Below are 17,498 nucleotides of genomic sequence, written 5' to 3'. Positions count from 1 at the left end.
ATTATTTGTATATGAGTAAAAACATAAGAGTTAGTTTATTTACTTTATTCCTGATTTTTCCGAACTACGCAAGATCTGATTCATGTTCCCATATAATACGTAGGCAACCCACATCAGGTTCGATCGACCATTTAAAAAAAAGTGTTGAAAAATGATGATGATGATAATAATAAAGGGCCGACTGAGTCCATTCTAACGTGTCTCTTGTTTTGAATTGTAAAGAAAGGTTGAGGTGGTCGGTTTGTGGTAAGCTGACAATACAAGATCCAAGGAAAAATGACAACTGACATTGAAGTTGTTACGAGTGCTCAAGAGGCTCAGGGTTAGAGAATTCAACAAGAGTCTACTGTGGTTGAGGAAAATAGCGCACTGAAGCAGCAAATGACCGAAATGTGTCAAGCATGGGCCAATGTCCAAGGATCTCCTTTTTCTATTCATGGTTTTCCAGAGTTCACATCCATTTCGACTACTACCATTCCGGTCTCATTGCCCTATCAACCCTATCCACCTGGGTTCAGTCTTTATCCCAACTGTATGACTACAGCTGGAACTTTTGTTGTGCGCTCCCAAAGTGTGCCATTGACAACCAATCAGATAACCACTACTGTTATGCCCGTCTTCACCATCCCATAACCGACGGTGGTGCAAAAGAAAACTCATAAGTCACAATTTGCTACCTAGCAAGAACAATACCATTCTCCTGAGTACCACTCGTACCTATTTGATCTTCCTGCAAATATTGAGAAGCCTGCCTGAAAGATGGCACAGGAAGAAATGACCCAAAGAATGAAAAGCTTAGAATAACAGCTGAAAAACATACAAGGGTTGGAAGGTCAGAAGAGTATCGCCTTCAAGGATCTATATATGTTCCCCGATGTTCGTTTGCAACTTGGTTTCAAGACTCCCAAATTTGAAAAGTATGATGGACATGGAGGCCCCATAGCCCATCTGAAAAGGTATTGCAATCAACTAAGAGGTGTGGGAGGAAAGGAAAAATTATTGATGGCTTATTTTGGGGAAAGTCTTGCGGGAGTAGCCTCCGAATGGTTTATGGATCAAGACACATCTCACTGGTATTTCTAGGATGACATGGCCCATGTCTTTGTCAAACAGTTCCAATACAACATCGACATCATCCCAGGCCGCAATTCCCTCTCCAACCTGAAGAAGAAACCAACTGAAAGTTTCAGGGAATATGCCATTAAATGGAGAGAGCAAGTGGCTAGAGTTAAGCCACCAATGGATGACCATGAGCTAATCACTGTCTTCTTTCAGGCTCAAGAGCCAGATTATTTTCAAAACATGATGTCCGCAGTTGGCAAATCCTTCTCGGAAGCAATCAAAATTGGGGAAATGGTTGAGAATGGCCTTAAGACAGGTAGAACTATAAGTCAAGCGGTTCTCAAAGCCGCAACTCAGGCTGTCCAGATTGAATCTGTTAATTTTAGTGACATGAATGAGAAGGATGAAGAAACCATGATGACATCAGGGTCGAGAAGAGGTCCTAGGAGAACATCTCGAAGGTTTGACCAGCCTCTTTTGGTTTTCGATGATTCCTTTGAGCACTACTATCTACCTCAGAACCCACAATACTCTATTGCTCCATCTCAGTATGTCGTCCAGCCGCCAAGACACCTAGAAGGCGAGCACCAGCACCGCAAAATCTCCACCCGCCTCCACAAAATTTTCAAGTGCCATATAACCCACATCCAAGCCAGGGGTATAGAGGGGAACAAAGGATGAAAGATAATTTTACACCAATAGGAGAGTCCTATGCAAGCTTGTTTGAGAAATTAAAGCATTATGACATGATTGCACCTATTCCTCCAAATCATGTGGACCCACGTGCAAGAAACTTTGACCCTTCTAAAAGGTGTGAATACCATTCCAATGCCTAGGGGCACAATATTGAAAGTTGTCGGGATTTGAAAAGAGAAATAGAAAGGATGATCCAGGAAAACCTGATTGTGATCCAAGACAGTGACACTCAGAATATCGCGCAGAATTCATTACCTGCATATAGTGATGCACACTTTGTGGAGATAATACGTGGTGACAGGGAGTATCAGAATCCTCTCGGGAACTTGCTGACTGAAGTTAATGATATTGAAATTGGAGAAGGCCCTGGTGATTCTGATGAGCAATTTTGTGGCTAAATGTCAAGCTTAGCAATTGAAATGGCATTCCCTCATCACTAGGAAGGAATCTTGGTAGCTTGTTTTGATATTTTTTCTATTATTTGGGTTATTTCAGGGTTGTGATCTAGATTTTATTTGTTTTATTGAGTCAAACCCTTCTATCCCTCTATTTTGTTTGTATGAGTCTTGTCTGTCTGTTCTGTTGCTATTTTCATTATCCGGGTTATTTTAGGGTCGTAACTCGAATTTTAGATTGTTTGTCTTATTGTTAAACCTTTCCATCCTTTACTCAATGAAATACAATTTTTCCTTTTGTGTCATTCTGTACTTAATTCTTTTTCTGCTAGTTCTAGTGACATGACATGCATGCGTAGTTTTTGGCCAGATCTTAGAAAACTGATTTAGTCTTGAACTGAATAACTGAGAACAAGATACTTTTGAGAATGAATAAAGAATAGAAAACACTTTGGAATTAAGCTTGAGCAAAATTCATGTGGAACTAGAATAGTCATACCCGTGGGGTTAATGATCTTTACCTTCAAATCATTGTGAAGATCGGGTTTGAGGAAGAATTAATTGAAGTTTGGTAAAAATTTTGACATTAATGAAGGGTAAGTGTCTTTCGACCACGGCATACTACGAAGACAGACATATTCATCAATGTTGTGATCACGAAAGGATACTATGTTTGGTATTCTCGAGGCTGGGTGGCCCTTTTTCTGCTATCCAAACACATTATACCCTTTGTACCCCTTTTGAGCATGTGTTATTTTTCTTTAACCACCCTCTTTTGGAATCAAGTTCAGAGTCAAAAGTAAAAAAAATGAAATGAAAAATAAAATCCATGCCCCAAGAGTACAAACTGGGGCAACTCTTAGAAAGTTCAAGTGAAAAAAAGAAGAAGAAAGAGCAGTCAAAGTCCATGCCCCAAGAAAGCTGGGCAACTTGTTTTGAAAACAAAAAGAAAAAAGAAGAAAGAAAGAAAAAAATGAAAAAAAAGAAGAAGAAAAAGACAAAGAAAAAAAATAATATTTAGGTCAAATGTTTGAACTACTTTTGACCTTGGGGAAAATCCCTAATTGTAACCAAAAATTTCTCTCTCTAGAATTTTGCTCTCAAAATTCCGCCGTCACCGTAGCAGTGAATAGTGCGCGAACAAGATTGTGGACTTGACCTAGTTGTGCTAAGGTTAAGGTGGAAGTTAACTTGTTAAGTAAGTTCCCTCATCGTATTAAGATTGTGGAAGAAGCTGGTGAATCTGGACCAGAAGAGTTTAAGTGGATCAGGATTAAATATGATTATATGCCAAAATATTGCAAGCCTTGCAAAAACCAGGGGCATAATGAGGTAGAATGCTGGGTAATTCATCCTGAATTACACAAGAGATTTGAAGATGGTGTTGAGGAACAAAGAAAGGAGAAGGCAGTTGTGGTGAGTTCTGATACAATTGGGACTGCTGCAAATTCAACAAAGGTCCTAACTAGTGGAAAGATGGTTGGTAAGCCTACTACTAATCATGATCAAGCAGGAATGGATGCAAGCAAGGAAGAACAAATACCAACGAGATAATATGGGTCACATTGTTGATAACAAACAAGGAAAGGAAGCTGACAAGGGTAAAGGGAAGGCCAAAGTTGAGGAAGTTGCAACCAAGAACAAGTTTAATGCACTAGAGGTTGAGGAAGTTCATCAGCCTACTCTACAAATTACTGAAGGCAAAGGTGAGGATCATAGCAATGGTAAGAAGAAGGAACATGGGGAAAAGCAAGCTAAGAAGAGCCAAGAAAAGGAAAAGGAAGTCAATACTCAATAGGAACATAAGCGTGTGAATAAGGAAGCAGTCGAGAAGGTGGTGGAAAATGAGCATAATGGTAACTCTATTCCTTCTAGGATTCAATCTTCAGTTCCTAAAGATGATCAAGAATTAGCTAAGGCTAATTCTAGTGTTCCTAGTGATCAACGTACTGATGAAAGGGCTAATAAGGAATCCACAATCGACTGGGTTCATAAAAGGTTTGGGACTAGCAATGAGGAGCTAAAACAACTCAATGTGACTACAAACCAATCTTGTCATGAGATTCCATCTCAAACATTTAATGATTCTGGGCAGATTGAGGATCTTGATGAGGTAAACTCTACAAAGGTCTTATGGAGTGATGAAGTTGAGGTTAAGGATGATCAGATGGGCACAACAAAGACAACAGAAGACAATGTGAAGAAGGACAACAAGCCAAGTTCACCTGGCGATAGGCTGGCGACGCCAGGCCTAAAGCCAGGCTCCCCAGGCGTTAGGGTGGCGACGCCAGGCCTAAAGCCAGGCTCCCCAGGCATTAGGATGGCGATGCCAGGCCTAAAGCCAGGTTCCCCAGGCGTTAGGATGGCGACGCCAGGCCTAAAGCCAGGTTCACCTGATGAGGCAGCTATAGTAAACCCCAACCTTAGTGCAACTGGAGAGATTTTGGCCTATGTAGATGGTGTTCCGGTGTATGCATCGAAGAACAAACTTGATGGAGATGTTAATGTGAAGATTAAGGATGATATAGTGGGTTCAGACCAAATTTCAGGCAATGGGAAGGGTGGTGATCTCACTAGAATAGTGCATCCAGAGCAGACTGCTACAGTAACTCCTGGGCTAGGTAGTGTCTATGAGCTACAATTCAAGGAGTATGAACGGGCTGATGAGCGGGCAATTGTTCCACACAATGTGACACCAATTGATGAAGACTTATTGAGATAAAATCCAATGGAGGATGAAGGAGAAGATGAATCAATTGTACAAAACTTCAAACAAGTGGCTAGGGAAGGGGATTTATCACCCACAACTAGTGCTAAAGGAGGTAAGAAAACTAAGAAGAATCAGAGTAAAGATCCACCACAACCTTCAAGAATAATGTCCAGGAGGGCAGCTTCTCTATCTAAATGATGATGATCAAAACATTAATGTGGAACATAAGGTCTGTGAATACACAACATGCCTTTCCTAGGGTGATCAACATGAATAGGGAGCATAATTTTTGTGTAGTTGCATTGATGAAGCCTTTTCAAAAGAAGGGACTCATTGATAGATATAGAAGGAGGTTGAATATAGAGACTGCTTATGCAATTATTAATGGGCAAATATGGTTGTTCTTCGATGCAGTGGTGGAATGAGAATTAGTGGAGGATACTGAGCAACATGTGACTGTGAGAGTGTTTCACCATGACCTAGGGCAGCACATGATGATGGCATTTGTTTATGCAAAATGTTCAGCAATGAAGAGGTTGGAATTGTGGGATCACTTGTATTACTTAGCAAGTGATATGGAATTATCATGGTTGGTAGGAGGGGATTTCAATGTGGTATTGCATGAAGATGAGAAAATAGGGAGACTTCCAGTACACCCTACTGAATATGAGGATTTTGCATTTTGTGTAAACTCTTGTGGTTTGCTTAAGAAAGGGTACAAAGGAAGTCCATTTACATGGTGGAATGGGAGATCCAATGTTGAGTGTATATTCAAGAGATTGAATAGGACTTTTGTGAATTTTCCATTTCAGAACATGTTGCCAACTATTGAAGTTGAGCATCAAATCAGAATTGGATCAGATCATGCACCATTGCTAATGACATGTGGGGTGCAGACAACCAATTTTGCCAAGCCTTTCAGGTTATTGAACTTTTGGACAAAGCATACTACATTTATGGATGTGGTGAGGCAGAATTGGGAAGCTGATTTCATAGGGGATCCGTTTTTGATGTTCAAGAAGAATATCAAGAGGGTGAAGGCAGTACTTTCAAAATAGAGTAGGGAAATATTTGGTGATATCTGCAAGTAATTGGCTATTTTGGAGGACATTGTTCAGGTGAAGGAGATGTTTTTTGAAGAAGAGCCTATAACTGAGAATAGGATTGTGCTTCAAAAGGCTCAATCTGAATTAACGAAATACTTGAGTATTGAGGAGCAGTATTGGAAGCAAAAAGCTCAGATGACTTGGTTTGCTGAAGGAGATAGGAATACAAGTTTCTTTCACAATCATGTCAATGGCAAAAGAAAGAAATTGCAACTGAAGAGGATCAAAAGTGGTAGTGGGGGTATGGATTGAAGACCAGGAGCAATTGGCTACAGATGCAGTGGACTTCTATCAAAAATAGTTCACAAATGAAGGTGATGCTTCTGAATTTTCCTTGCTCAATAATGTACCTTCGATGGTCACTATGGATCCGAATTTGGAACTTAGTAGATTGCCAACAATTGAAGAAGTAAGGGTCGCAGTTTTTGAGCTTAGTGGGGAGAGTGCTAGTGGTCCTGATGGATTCACTGACCTATTTTATCAAACATGTTGGATGTTATTGGTGCTGATATACACAACATGGTGCTACACTTCTATGGAGGAGCTGCATTGCCTAAATCCATCACTCACACCAATCTAGTGTTGTTGCCCAAGAAACCTGTAGTTGAGACCTTCTCTGACTTAAGACCTATTAGTTTGAGCAACTTCATTAACAAGGTCTTGTCTAGGGTGTTACATGACAGATTGGAGAGTTTTCTGCCATCTCTAATATCCCCTAATCAATCCAGATTTGTAAAGGGTAGGAGTATATTTAAGAACATTTTATTTACTCAAGAAATTGTCACTGACATAAGGTTAAGGGTAAAGCCAGCTAATGTGGTGATCAAGCTTGATATGGCTAAGGCCTAAGATAGGGTTTCATGGAAGTACTTATTGCATGTGCTAAGGAAGATGGGATTTTCTGAGCACTTCATCAACATGGTGTGGAACTTGATGTCAAATAACTGGTATTCAGTATTGGTGAATGGGCAGTCCTCAGGGTTCTTTAAGTCTACAAGGGGTGTGAAACAAGGGGATCTCCTATCTCTAGCATTGTTCATTCTGTCAGCTGAGGTACTTTCCAGGTCTTTGAATAAGCTCTTTGAAGACAAGTTATTTGTGGGATTTGGAATACCTAAGTGGTTTGATCCTTTAAACCACTTGGCATATGCTAATGATACGATAATCTATGCATTTTCTCATTCTCCCTCCTTGAGAAAGATTATGGCAGTGTTGGGGGAACTATGAGAAGATATCAGGTCAGATGATCAACAAAGATAAGAGTTCATACTACATGCATTCAAAGGTTGCTAATGGATTATTTCAGGCAGTTGGAGCTATTACAGGATTTGCAAGAGCTAAATTCCCCTTCACATATATAGGGTGTCCTATTTTTTACACTAGAAGGAGGAAGGACTATTATGAGGATCTTATCAAGAAGGTGAAGGCTAAATTGCATTCATGGAAAGGAAAACTGTTGTCATTTGGAGGAAAGGCAACACTCATCTCTAGTGTGTTGTAAAGTATGCCAGTTCATATGTTATCAGTCCTTGATCCACCAAACAACATCCTGGAGCATCTACATAAGACTTTTGCTAGGTTCTTTTGGAGCACAAAGGAAGAAGGGAGAAGCAGACACTGGGCTTCATGGCAAAATCTTTGCCTTCCTAAAGAGGAAGGGGGCCTAGGTTTTAGGTCCTTACATGATGTCTCAAGGGAACTATTTGTTAAACTATGGTGGAGGTTTAGGACCACAAAATCTTTGTGGTCTAATTTCATGTAGAATAAGTATTGCAAGAAGGAGCTACCAACAATGGTGCATTTTAGGGGAGGGTCCAATCAATGAAGATCTTCAAGAGGTGGCAGAATTGCGGCAAGGGGAAACATGGGATGATCAGCTGCTAGATCAAACTTTCAATGAAGAAATTGCAGAACATATAAGGCTAAATGTGCATTATAAAGGTAGTGAGGGATATTGGAATAGGCCATACTGGATGCCAACTCCTTCAGGCAAGTTCAGTGTTAGCAGTGCTTGGAGAATATTAAGGCATAGGGCTGATCCTAATTAGGAATTCAAGTTAATGTGGATTAAAGGTTTTCCATTCAAGATATACTTCTTCTTGTGGAGATTGTGGAGGCAGAAAATAGCCACTGATGACATGTGGAGGAGGCAAGGACAAATGGTGATGTCTAGGTGTTGGTGTTGTCAGCAGCCCCAAGAGGAATCCATTGAGCATATATTTGTCACAAGTCCTACTGCCTCTAAGGTATGGAACTTGTTCATGGGGGCTGCTGGAATTACTGTGCAATAGATTCAATTGAAGCAGATTATAAGGCATTGGTGGTATGCTCAGTGTTGTCCAAAATTAAAGCCATTATTTCAAGCAGTACCAGCTATCATTACTTAGGAGCTTTGGAAAAGAAGAAATGCAGGTAAACATGGGGGTTCAGTGTCCACAAATAGGGTGATTCATGAGATAAATAGGACATTTCATCAACTGGAAAGGGTGAGGTATGCTTGGATGCCTAATATTCCATTGTTATGGCCAGACATGATTCAATACTTTGAAGGATATAAACCTATATTGATCACTACAAGAGTAACATGGGAGTTTCCTTGTCATGGTTGGTACAAATGTAATACTGATGGAGCCTCAAAAGGCAATCCTGGACCTAGCTCCCTAGGCTTTTGTGTGAGGGATGATGAAGGTGACGTGGTGTATGCTAGGGCAGTAGACCTGGGAGTGACAACTAATGTGGTAGCTAAAGCTAAGGCTATTCTTCAAGGGTTGGAATACTGTGTGGAGCATGATCTTCACCCTCTCATATTGGAGACTGATTCATTGGTGATGAAGAAGGTGATAGAAAGGGAATGGGATCCTCCTTGGGTAATTGCACAGGATGTGAAGAAAATTATAGAGATGAAGGACAACTTCAATGTGATCTTTCAATATGTGTTCAGAGAAGGCAACTCAGTGGCGGATTTTATAGCTAACATTGTGTTTTCTTTTGTAGGTACATCTGAGTTTCATTCATTCTCTGAACTGCCTAGTGCAGGGAGGAGTTTGATCAATCTAGACAAATCTCAATCACCTAACCTTAGGGTTAGGATAGCAAAGAGAAGAACCCCAGACTGATAGCTTCACAGGATTGGACTCTGCACAAACCTGCATGTTTCTTTGTCTCATTCAGTATGCTATTAAGGTACTTTCCAATGGTATTAGCATGGTCTCATGCTCATTCTGGGGGTGCTTTGATAGTGTACAGAAAAAATGCGATAAGCAGGTGTGGGATGGTACAATTTATCCTACTTCTGATATGTCCAAATGCTAAAGAAAATGATGAATCCATCATATGGTATTTCTGGAGATTGTTGAATCATTTCTCAGTGGTATTAGCATGTTTTCATGCTCAATCTGAGGATGGTTTAGCAATGTTTAGAATGATGTCTACATTAAAGGTCGTAGTAGGGAAGGATCTGAGCTTACAAGATCACAAAAAGGCACAGTTTCAAAGCCTAGCCTTTGCCTTGCAAAGCCTGCTTAAAGCCAGCTCATTTCTGGCTATTGACTTGCAAAGACAGCCTAAAGCCAACTCATGCCGGGCTTCTGCCTTGCAAAGCCTGCCTAAAACCAGCCCAAGCCTCGATTTTGCCTTGCAAAGCCTACTTAAAGCCAACCCAAGTCTGGCTTTTACCTTGCAAAGCCTGCTTAAAGACAACTCATTTCTGGCTATTGCCTTGCAAAGCTGGCCTAAAGCCAGCTCATGCCTGGCTTTTGCCTTGTAAAGCCTGCGTAAAGCCAGCTCAAGCCTGGTTTTTTCCTTGCAAAGCCTGCTTAAAGCCAACCCAAGTGTAGCTTTTGCCTTGTAAAGCCTGCCTAAAGCCAGGCTCCTCTTCTACACATTTATTTTGATGAGTGAGCACATGATTAATACTTGGACAAAATCAGTTCACTGCATATGGAGATCATATAGTAGCTACAATTGGAAGACTATGCTGGCTTCAACTCTGTGGTGGAGATGTTTGGAATTCATTTTAGCCTATGGACAGTATACCCTGGCGCCTGGTGAGAGCTTGATAGGTGTTGCTTGGTATTTGCCAATGGCAATTGGATTCACATACACTGACAGGAGAAGGAAGCATTCAACTTATTATGTTGTAATAGCTAGTTCATTAGATTTTAGCTTGTCTATCTTTTTAATAGCTAGTAGCTTCATGCAACTTCTATTTTGGTTTGGACATCTTGTAAGCTTTGGACCCATTTTGGGATTTTATTTATATATTAGCCACTAGGCAAGTACTGCCTAATGGTATAGTTGCTTTAAAAAAACTACGATTGACCTGATTCCTTTTTTTAAAAAGGATACGTAAGCAACCTTACACGGTTCGGTCCAACCAAATAAGAGTTCAAAAAAAAAAAACCGAAAATCCCCAGTATCTAAAACTGGGGCATGAGTTTGTTTTAGTTTTTTTTAAGAGTCGATTCCAAGAGTTGTAAGTGTACAGCCCATCATATTTAGTCTACTTGGAGCCTTCATGCCATCCTTTCTTTTCAACCTTATCCAAAAACCTTCCTAATAAGACCTCCCAATAAGCCTTCATGAATGTCAAAAGAAGCATGCAATGAGTAATGGTTGTCACGCAACATATGACACTGTCAAGTTGCTCACACAAGAAAGCAAAAGAAAAGGAAAAATAAAGAAGAAGAAAAATGAGAGAGTCCTACTAGTGAAAACCCTCACGGGCACTGTAAGACGACGGTAAGTATAGATAAAGAAATGAGAGAGACTTGTTGGTAAAAATCCCCCGAGGCACCACTAGTCGAAAGTGATTCATGAGGCTGATGCAAAGAATTGGTACAAACAAGCCCGACTTCAAAGGTCATAGGAATGGTAAAAGGAAAGATTAGATTAGTTTGATAGATTAGGCCATTGAGTCCAAAATGCATGTCATGATCATTAAGGCTAGTTATTGGGGAAAAAACTCTTCCTTTTATCCTTCCTGACAGGGGCATTTCTTGTTAATATTGTTTATGTGCATCATTGTGTTCTTCACTCTGAGTCAGCCCGTGTCAAAATAAGCAAGAAAAGATTTCAAAATCTGCAACCAGCTTTTCAGTTGCACAAAGTTAATTTGGCCAGCACACTCAGTTGTAACAGTCAACATGCCTTGAGGATTCATGCAAAATCTCCCCCCAAAAGACTCTTGTCAGCCTACTTGGCGCAAGCAAAGATAACTTGTGATTCTCTCTGACGGACAAATTGCTCAAAAAGCAGGAAGTCATTCAATATATCAGAAAAGGTCACCTAAGCAAAGATCTCCAGTTGGGATAAGGCCGATTGAGCCACAAAACACCAATGGCACTGGGAGCAAAACGATCAGGATTGATACAGAAAGTAAAGGTCCCTTGAAAGAAACAACAAAGTCTCTTAGCAGTGCAGCCAACTACCAATGCAGTTGGTCTTCTAAAAGAGAATGGACACAAAGCCAAGCTGCCCAAGACTCAAAGCCACAAACCGAACACCACCTTTAAAACTCACAAATTTTCTTTGTTTGAAAGAGGAGAAAAGCAATTCAGGGAGAGAAGCCGCAAAAAAAAAGAACGAGAAAAATGAAAAAAAAATTAAAAAAAAATGAAAAAAGAAGAAAAAAGAAGAGAAGAGAAGAGCCGACAAAGGGAAGTTTCTCAAATCTTTACCTTTATTTGTCTTGCTAGTGTGCATAAAATCTTGCCATTGCTCTTCACATTGTTTCCTCCTAGGGATACATCCTAGTCTGATGGATTTTTCTCTCAATAAAAAATCTTAGTCTGATAAATCTTTCTCCTAAGATATATATAAAAAAAAGACCTAGTCTGATGAATTTTCTCCTAGGATAAAAAGTCTTAGTCTGATGAATCTTTCTCCTAAGATATATAAAATAAAAAAGACCTAGTTTGATGAACTTTCTCCTAGAATAGAAGTCTTAGTCTGATGAATTTTTCTCCTAAGATAAGAAAACCTAGTCTGATGAATCTTTCTCCTAGGATAGAAGTCCTACTCTGATGAATTTTCTCCTAGGATAGAAATCTTAGTCTGATGAATCTTTCTCCTAAGATAACAAAAAAAAACCTAGTCTGATGAATCTTTCTCCTAGGATAAATGTCTTAGTCTAATGAATCTTTCTCCTAAGATAAGAAAACCTAGTCTGATGAATTTTCTCCTATGATAGAAATCTTAGTCTGATGAATCTTTCTCCTAAGATAACAAAAAAAACCTAGTTTGATGAATCTTTCTCCTAGGATAAATGTCTTAGTCTAATAAATCTTTCTCCTCAGATAAGAAAACCTAGTCTGAAGAATTTTCTCCTAGGATAGAAATCCTAGTCTGATGAAGCTTTCTCCTAAGATAGCAAAAAATAAGACATTTAAAAAATTAAAAAAAATAAAAATAAAAACCTAGTCTGATGAATTTTCTCCTAGGATAAACGTCTTAGTCTGATGAATCTTTCTCCTAAAAAAAAGACCTAGTCTGATGAACTTTCTCCTAGGATCGAAGTCTTAGTCTGATGAATTTTCTCCTAAGATAAAAAACCTAGTCTGATGAATTTTCTCCTAGGATAGAACTCTTAGTCTGATGAATCTTTCTCCTAGGATAGAAATCTTAATCTGATGAATCTTTCTCCTAAGATAAAAAAACCAAGTCTAATGAATTTTCTCCTAGGATAGAAATCTTAGTTTGATAACTCTTTCTCCTAAGATAAGAAATCTAGTCAGATAAATTTTCTTCTAGGATAATTTTTTTATTTTTAAAAAGAGGGTCATTTGTTCATGCCCTCGGAAAATAAGCGTTGGGGCAATTTGTTTAAAAAAATGATTTTCTCAACCAAAAAAAAACAAAAAAAAATCCTTCTTGGTTTGTTTTAGCATTCGTTTTTCCAACATAAGGTCTTCATTCCCTAGTTGATTTTATTTTAGACATAGGATCTTCACTCCCTAGTCTCCTTTTCCAACATAGGGTTTCCACTCCCTAGTTGATTTTATTTTAGACATAGGGTCTCCACTCCCTAGTCTCTTTTTCTAACATAGTGTCTCCACTCCCTAGTTTATTTTTATTTTACACATAGATTCTCCACTCCCTAGTCTCCTTTCCCAACATAGGGTCTCCACTCCTTAGTCTCCTTTTCAACCTAATCGCTTTTCCAACATAGGGTCTCCACTCCCTAGTTGATTTTATTTTGACATAAGGTTTCTATTCCTTAGTCCTTGTTTTTCAAGGGTACACCATTCCCGACCTTTTATTGCTTTCAATAAAGAAGTAATTTAGAATTTTGTTACAATAACTCACAAAATTTTCCTAGTGAAAACTGGGGCAGAAAAATTTCGTTCGTTTTTTTGTTTTGGTGTCTGAGCAGGTTTTACCTCGAGGCACAAGGTTTGAGATGACCAAAATAAGAAGTCTCAATTCATAATAAAATAAAAAAAAAAGTGAATCCAAAATATAGAAGTAGATGAAAAGATATGGACTGCTCTAGACATGATTGAAGTCACAGGCTATTTCCCGTTTTGATTAGAAAAATCCTTAGAAGAATGAACTAGCACCTGCAGCTAGCAAGCATCAAGGTTCAGATCAGAGTCTGTGTGAAGAACCAGTCAAGACTCAAGATCAAGTTTCAGAAGATTTATAGACAGGAATCTTGTAACTCATAGCTGATAGGTTTGTTTAGTTTCTTTTGATTTTGATTTTGATGTAATAACAGGGCCACGGACCGGAGCCTCGACGAAACGTCACTCGACTCTCAAACTCATCACTCAATCCTTTAACCCACTAGAACTACACGCAACTTGATTCTCTTATAACTCGGGATATGTAGGTTGTCCAAAACCAGGACTCGGTTGCACTCTTGCACTCTCTTCTCTTTTCTTTGTTTCTTCCTTTTTGAATAATGGTATGGTCAAAAATTAATCATATGGCTCACTTTGTCTTTGCCTGAAAACTCTTCATGTTTCCAAGCAAAGAGGGGCATGCTGTGAGCACCTAATTTTTGACTATATTTAAAATTTTCACCACTTTTGTTTTTTAGTATTTAAATAGTTTTAACTTTAATTTTGATATTTTAACTTTTATATTATTTTTATTAGTAGTCTTTATTAGAGAATATGTAATATTTTTAACAAAGTCTATTACATAGAGGGCGGAAGAATTTATTTGAATCACAAACCAAATCTAATAAAATTACTTCCTACCTTCCCTACACTATATCTTTGTCCCATCACCCACTTACTACACTATTTACGTGTCACATCTCACTCCCTTTCACTATTCCCTTGTCACATCACCCACCTACTACACTATTTACGTGTCACTATTCCTTGTCCCATCGTTCATTTTCAACACTCCTCCTCTCATCTTTTCTTAATATATGTACAACAACATCAACCCAGTAGTAATCCCACTAGTAGGGTCTGGGGAGGATAGAGTGTACACAGACCTTACCCCTACCCGGGGATAGAGAAGCTATTTTCGGAAGATCTTCGGCTCAGAGACAAAAGATCTGTAACAACATAAAAACCAGACAAATAGAATCAGCACCGTAAGAGACAACAAATAAGTAGAAGGGAAATAAGTATGTCAATAATAAAATTAAAAAATAAATTATGGAAATAAAAATACTGTGATGAACAACAACCGCTAGCATACCTAGACCAAACTCTATCAGACTAGCTAGAAAAATGCTCAACTACCCCCTAACCTACAACCCTAATGCTCGACCTCCACACCTCCCTATCCAGGGCCATGTCTTTCTTAATATATGTACACATACAAAAAAGAAGAAAGAAGGGGATGACCTCCTTCTTCCCCAATCCAAAAATGCACCAAACCTCCATTAACACACACCTCCAATTTCAGCCATTAAACACCCAAAAACCAGCAATCAAATGCCACCTTAACACCTCCAATTTCGACCATTAAATACCCAAAAACCAGTAATCAAATGCCACTTTAACACTTCCAATTTCAGCCATTAAACACCCAAAAACACAGCTGCCGAGTTTCACAAAAATCAGCAAAAAGTGGGTTCCCTTAACTGAAGCTAAAAGGGATTCGAGAGGCGAGTTTGAGTTCGCCGTTACTGGTTTCCGATCGTGGTCGCTGGTGTTTGGTCCGCTTGTTAAGTTGCAAATCTTAAAATTCAGACTTGGCAATAAAGGTCCGTTTCTTTCACACATATACTGTGTCTTCCTAGTTCGATTCATGAATTTTATTTGAATGATTATTTCATCAAGTTTATATATCTATGCGAGTTTTGAATCCATAACTCGAAATGAGTTTACCTAAAAGTTCCATTTTGTTTTCTTAGTATTTGAGGAAGTTTGGAAATTCGTTGTTGTTATTATATATTAGCATGTTGTTTGGTCGTTATCTTGATTAGTTAATCCATTATTTTGATGTTATTTGATTAGATGCTTTGACTTAGATAAATAATGATAAAATTGAAGGCAAAGCTATTCTTTTTATCGCTGAATGTTTGAGGCCTTAAGTAGTTGATAGTATTTTTCCATAGCTATGCTATTTCCTCTCAATTGAAATTAGTATCTAGGGATTAAATGGCAACAGTTAGCCGAATCTTGGTAAATACTTTTAGCTGGCCCATTTTCCTCATGTAGTCCACAATAAATAATTGCTGGATTACTCCAAATAGCTAAAAACTTCATGTACTCCAAACATCTCCATATCCATCATTCAATAGCCTCACAATAATATCAAATTAGTTTAGAAAAATAATTCAAGTGCGCTAGTTGCTTTAGGCGTGCTTTACATAATTAAATATCATGGCTATATGTACAATTCCCGTGGCATAGTTGGGATACGTAACCCCAAATACAAGTGTGCGTTCACGCGACTTGACCAATCAAACTTCGAATAGTAATAAATGTGTTATTGATTATGTACGTTCGCGTGACATGATTCTTGACACACCGAATAAAGTGAGTACACGTATGCGTGACTTATTTCAAGATAATTTTCATAAATCTAATCAAGCAATAAAAGCGGACATAGGTAAAACATAAAAACCAATACAACACAATTTATCCAAAAATAATATAAGCCAAATATAGTCAATAAAGCGACCGTGCTAGAACCACAGGACTAGGGGAATGCCTTACACCTTCTCCCCAGTCAACAGAATTCCTTACCTGGACTTTGTTTTCGCAGACCAATAAATATAGAGTTAATCCTTCCTTTGATTAGGGATTCAAATAAAAGGTGACTTGGAACACCGAAAAATCAATTCCAAGTGGCGACTCTGTAAATAAAATAATCCCTATTCAAATTAGTCACTTCAATTGAAAAAACTCTTTAACCCACAATCCATAAAATAACATACATTATCTTTTAGGGGGTAAAAAGGGGTGTGACAAAGATCGAGATCGAGACCCAGAGACCAATCAATACCGAGACCGGCCAAGATCGTGATCGAATCAAGGTCGAGCTCGAGATCCAGAAACCGGTCAAGGTTGAGATCGGCCACGATCGATATCGAGCCAAGAAACAAAAAAGCCGTTATAGCCGCATTTGGGGAGAGAATCTCGACGGAAATCACGGCTTGAATCAAGGAAAAGCTAATTAGTTAATCTATCATGGGATCCCCATTATGTATTTATCCAAAATGGGATTCTCCCACTATATTAAGAGTGGTTATCATTTGTAATAGGGGGTTTGAGACACATATTCATTCATTCATTCATTCAGACATTCTTCTTTCTAAGATACATAGCAAAGAGAGCAAATATTATCCTTTTTGGCTTTTGATATATAGTCATATTGTTTTTTCTATCAATCGTTCTTCACTCAATTTGGAGGTGATAAAACTTGAAGGCTTAGGCCAACTAGTTCATTCTGTTTGTATTCATTTATTTTATAACTAATTTCGATATTCATTTACATATCTTTCACGATTTGTATCAATTTATATCACGTATCCTTAGAACTACGTATAAATCCAACTCTATCCATTTTTGGGGTAAACACTATCCATGGGCAACAAGTCTAAAAGAGAATGCCACAATCGAATGTGGTGACACTAGGACCGAATTCTTGGAAGTACAAATTAAATCTCCAATGAACAAAGTTATTAATCACCCTGATTCAAATGTTCCTAAAGGGTGTACCATGGGGAAATGGCGTAGATCGCGCCATAATTGTCGCTCAATTATGCCCAATTATGCCATTTTGATTGCGGAAAAATGGCGCTTGGAATTTGTTTGTCACACAAAGACAAAGTAGGAGATGGAAGCAGTGCCAATTTCTCTTTAAGAGATTGGGCTGCAATAACTCGAAATTCAAATACAAGACCATTATCTCCATACTTTATCAGGATTCCATATTAATACAATCAACGTCGTTGGAGCTCGAGTCGAAGTACCATTGAACGTTAACTCACATGTGGCCATCGAGGCAGGCCAACGATCTGAACCTGAAAATAACATTCATGGTGGTACTTGATCTGGAGCTCGAGATACCCATAACATTGAAGAAAACGGAGACAGCTTGCGTATGATTTTTGAA

General features: G+C 38.7%; 2 protein-coding genes across 2 annotated transcripts; both read left to right on the top strand.

Moving 5' to 3' along the window:
• The first annotated feature begins 5,360 nt into the window (after window positions 1–5,360).
• LOC107798896 (uncharacterized) lies at window positions 5,361–6,221 on the top strand. Its single transcript, XM_075242863.1, has 2 exons — window positions 5,361–5,897; window positions 5,982–6,221. The coding sequence occupies exons 1-2, from the start codon at window positions 5,361–5,363 to the stop codon at window positions 6,219–6,221; spliced, it is 777 nt and encodes a 258-aa protein (XP_075098964.1).
• A 639-nt stretch (window positions 6,222–6,860) lies between these two features.
• On the top strand, window positions 6,861–7,470 carry LOC142175861 (uncharacterized). The gene is made up of 2 exons (XM_075242862.1): window positions 6,861–7,022; window positions 7,180–7,470. The coding sequence occupies exons 1-2, from the start codon at window positions 6,861–6,863 to the stop codon at window positions 7,468–7,470; spliced, it is 453 nt and encodes a 150-aa protein (XP_075098963.1).
• Window positions 7,471–17,498: the final 10,028 nt, after the last annotated feature.

This window comes from Nicotiana tabacum, chromosome 22 (genome assembly GCF_000715075.1).
Source record: "Nicotiana tabacum cultivar K326 chromosome 22, ASM71507v2, whole genome shotgun sequence".
In the NCBI taxonomy this organism is placed as follows: Eukaryota; Viridiplantae; Streptophyta; class Magnoliopsida; order Solanales; family Solanaceae; genus Nicotiana; species Nicotiana tabacum.
Note: the sequence above shows the minus strand (reverse complement) of the source record. Positions and strands in the feature narration are given on the sequence as shown.

What these genes read in the sequence shown, in the direction of transcription:
- LOC107798896 (XM_075242863.1), top strand. Translation starts at nt 5,361, where the DNA reads ATGGCATTTGTTTATGCAAAATGTTCAGCAATGAAGAGGTTGGAATTG. An exon ending in TCAAGAAGAATATCAAGAGG is followed by an intron (nt 5,898 to 5,981) that starts GTGAAGGCAGTA and finishes GACATTGTTCAG; the next exon opens with GTGAAGGAGATGTTTTTTGA.
- LOC142175861 (XM_075242862.1), top strand. Translation starts at nt 6,861, where the DNA reads ATGGGATTTTCTGAGCACTTCATCAACATGGTGTGGAACTTGATGTCA. An exon ending in TGTTCATTCTGTCAGCTGAG is followed by an intron (nt 7,023 to 7,179) that starts GTACTTTCCAGG and finishes AGATTATGGCAG; the next exon opens with TGTTGGGGGAACTATGAGAA.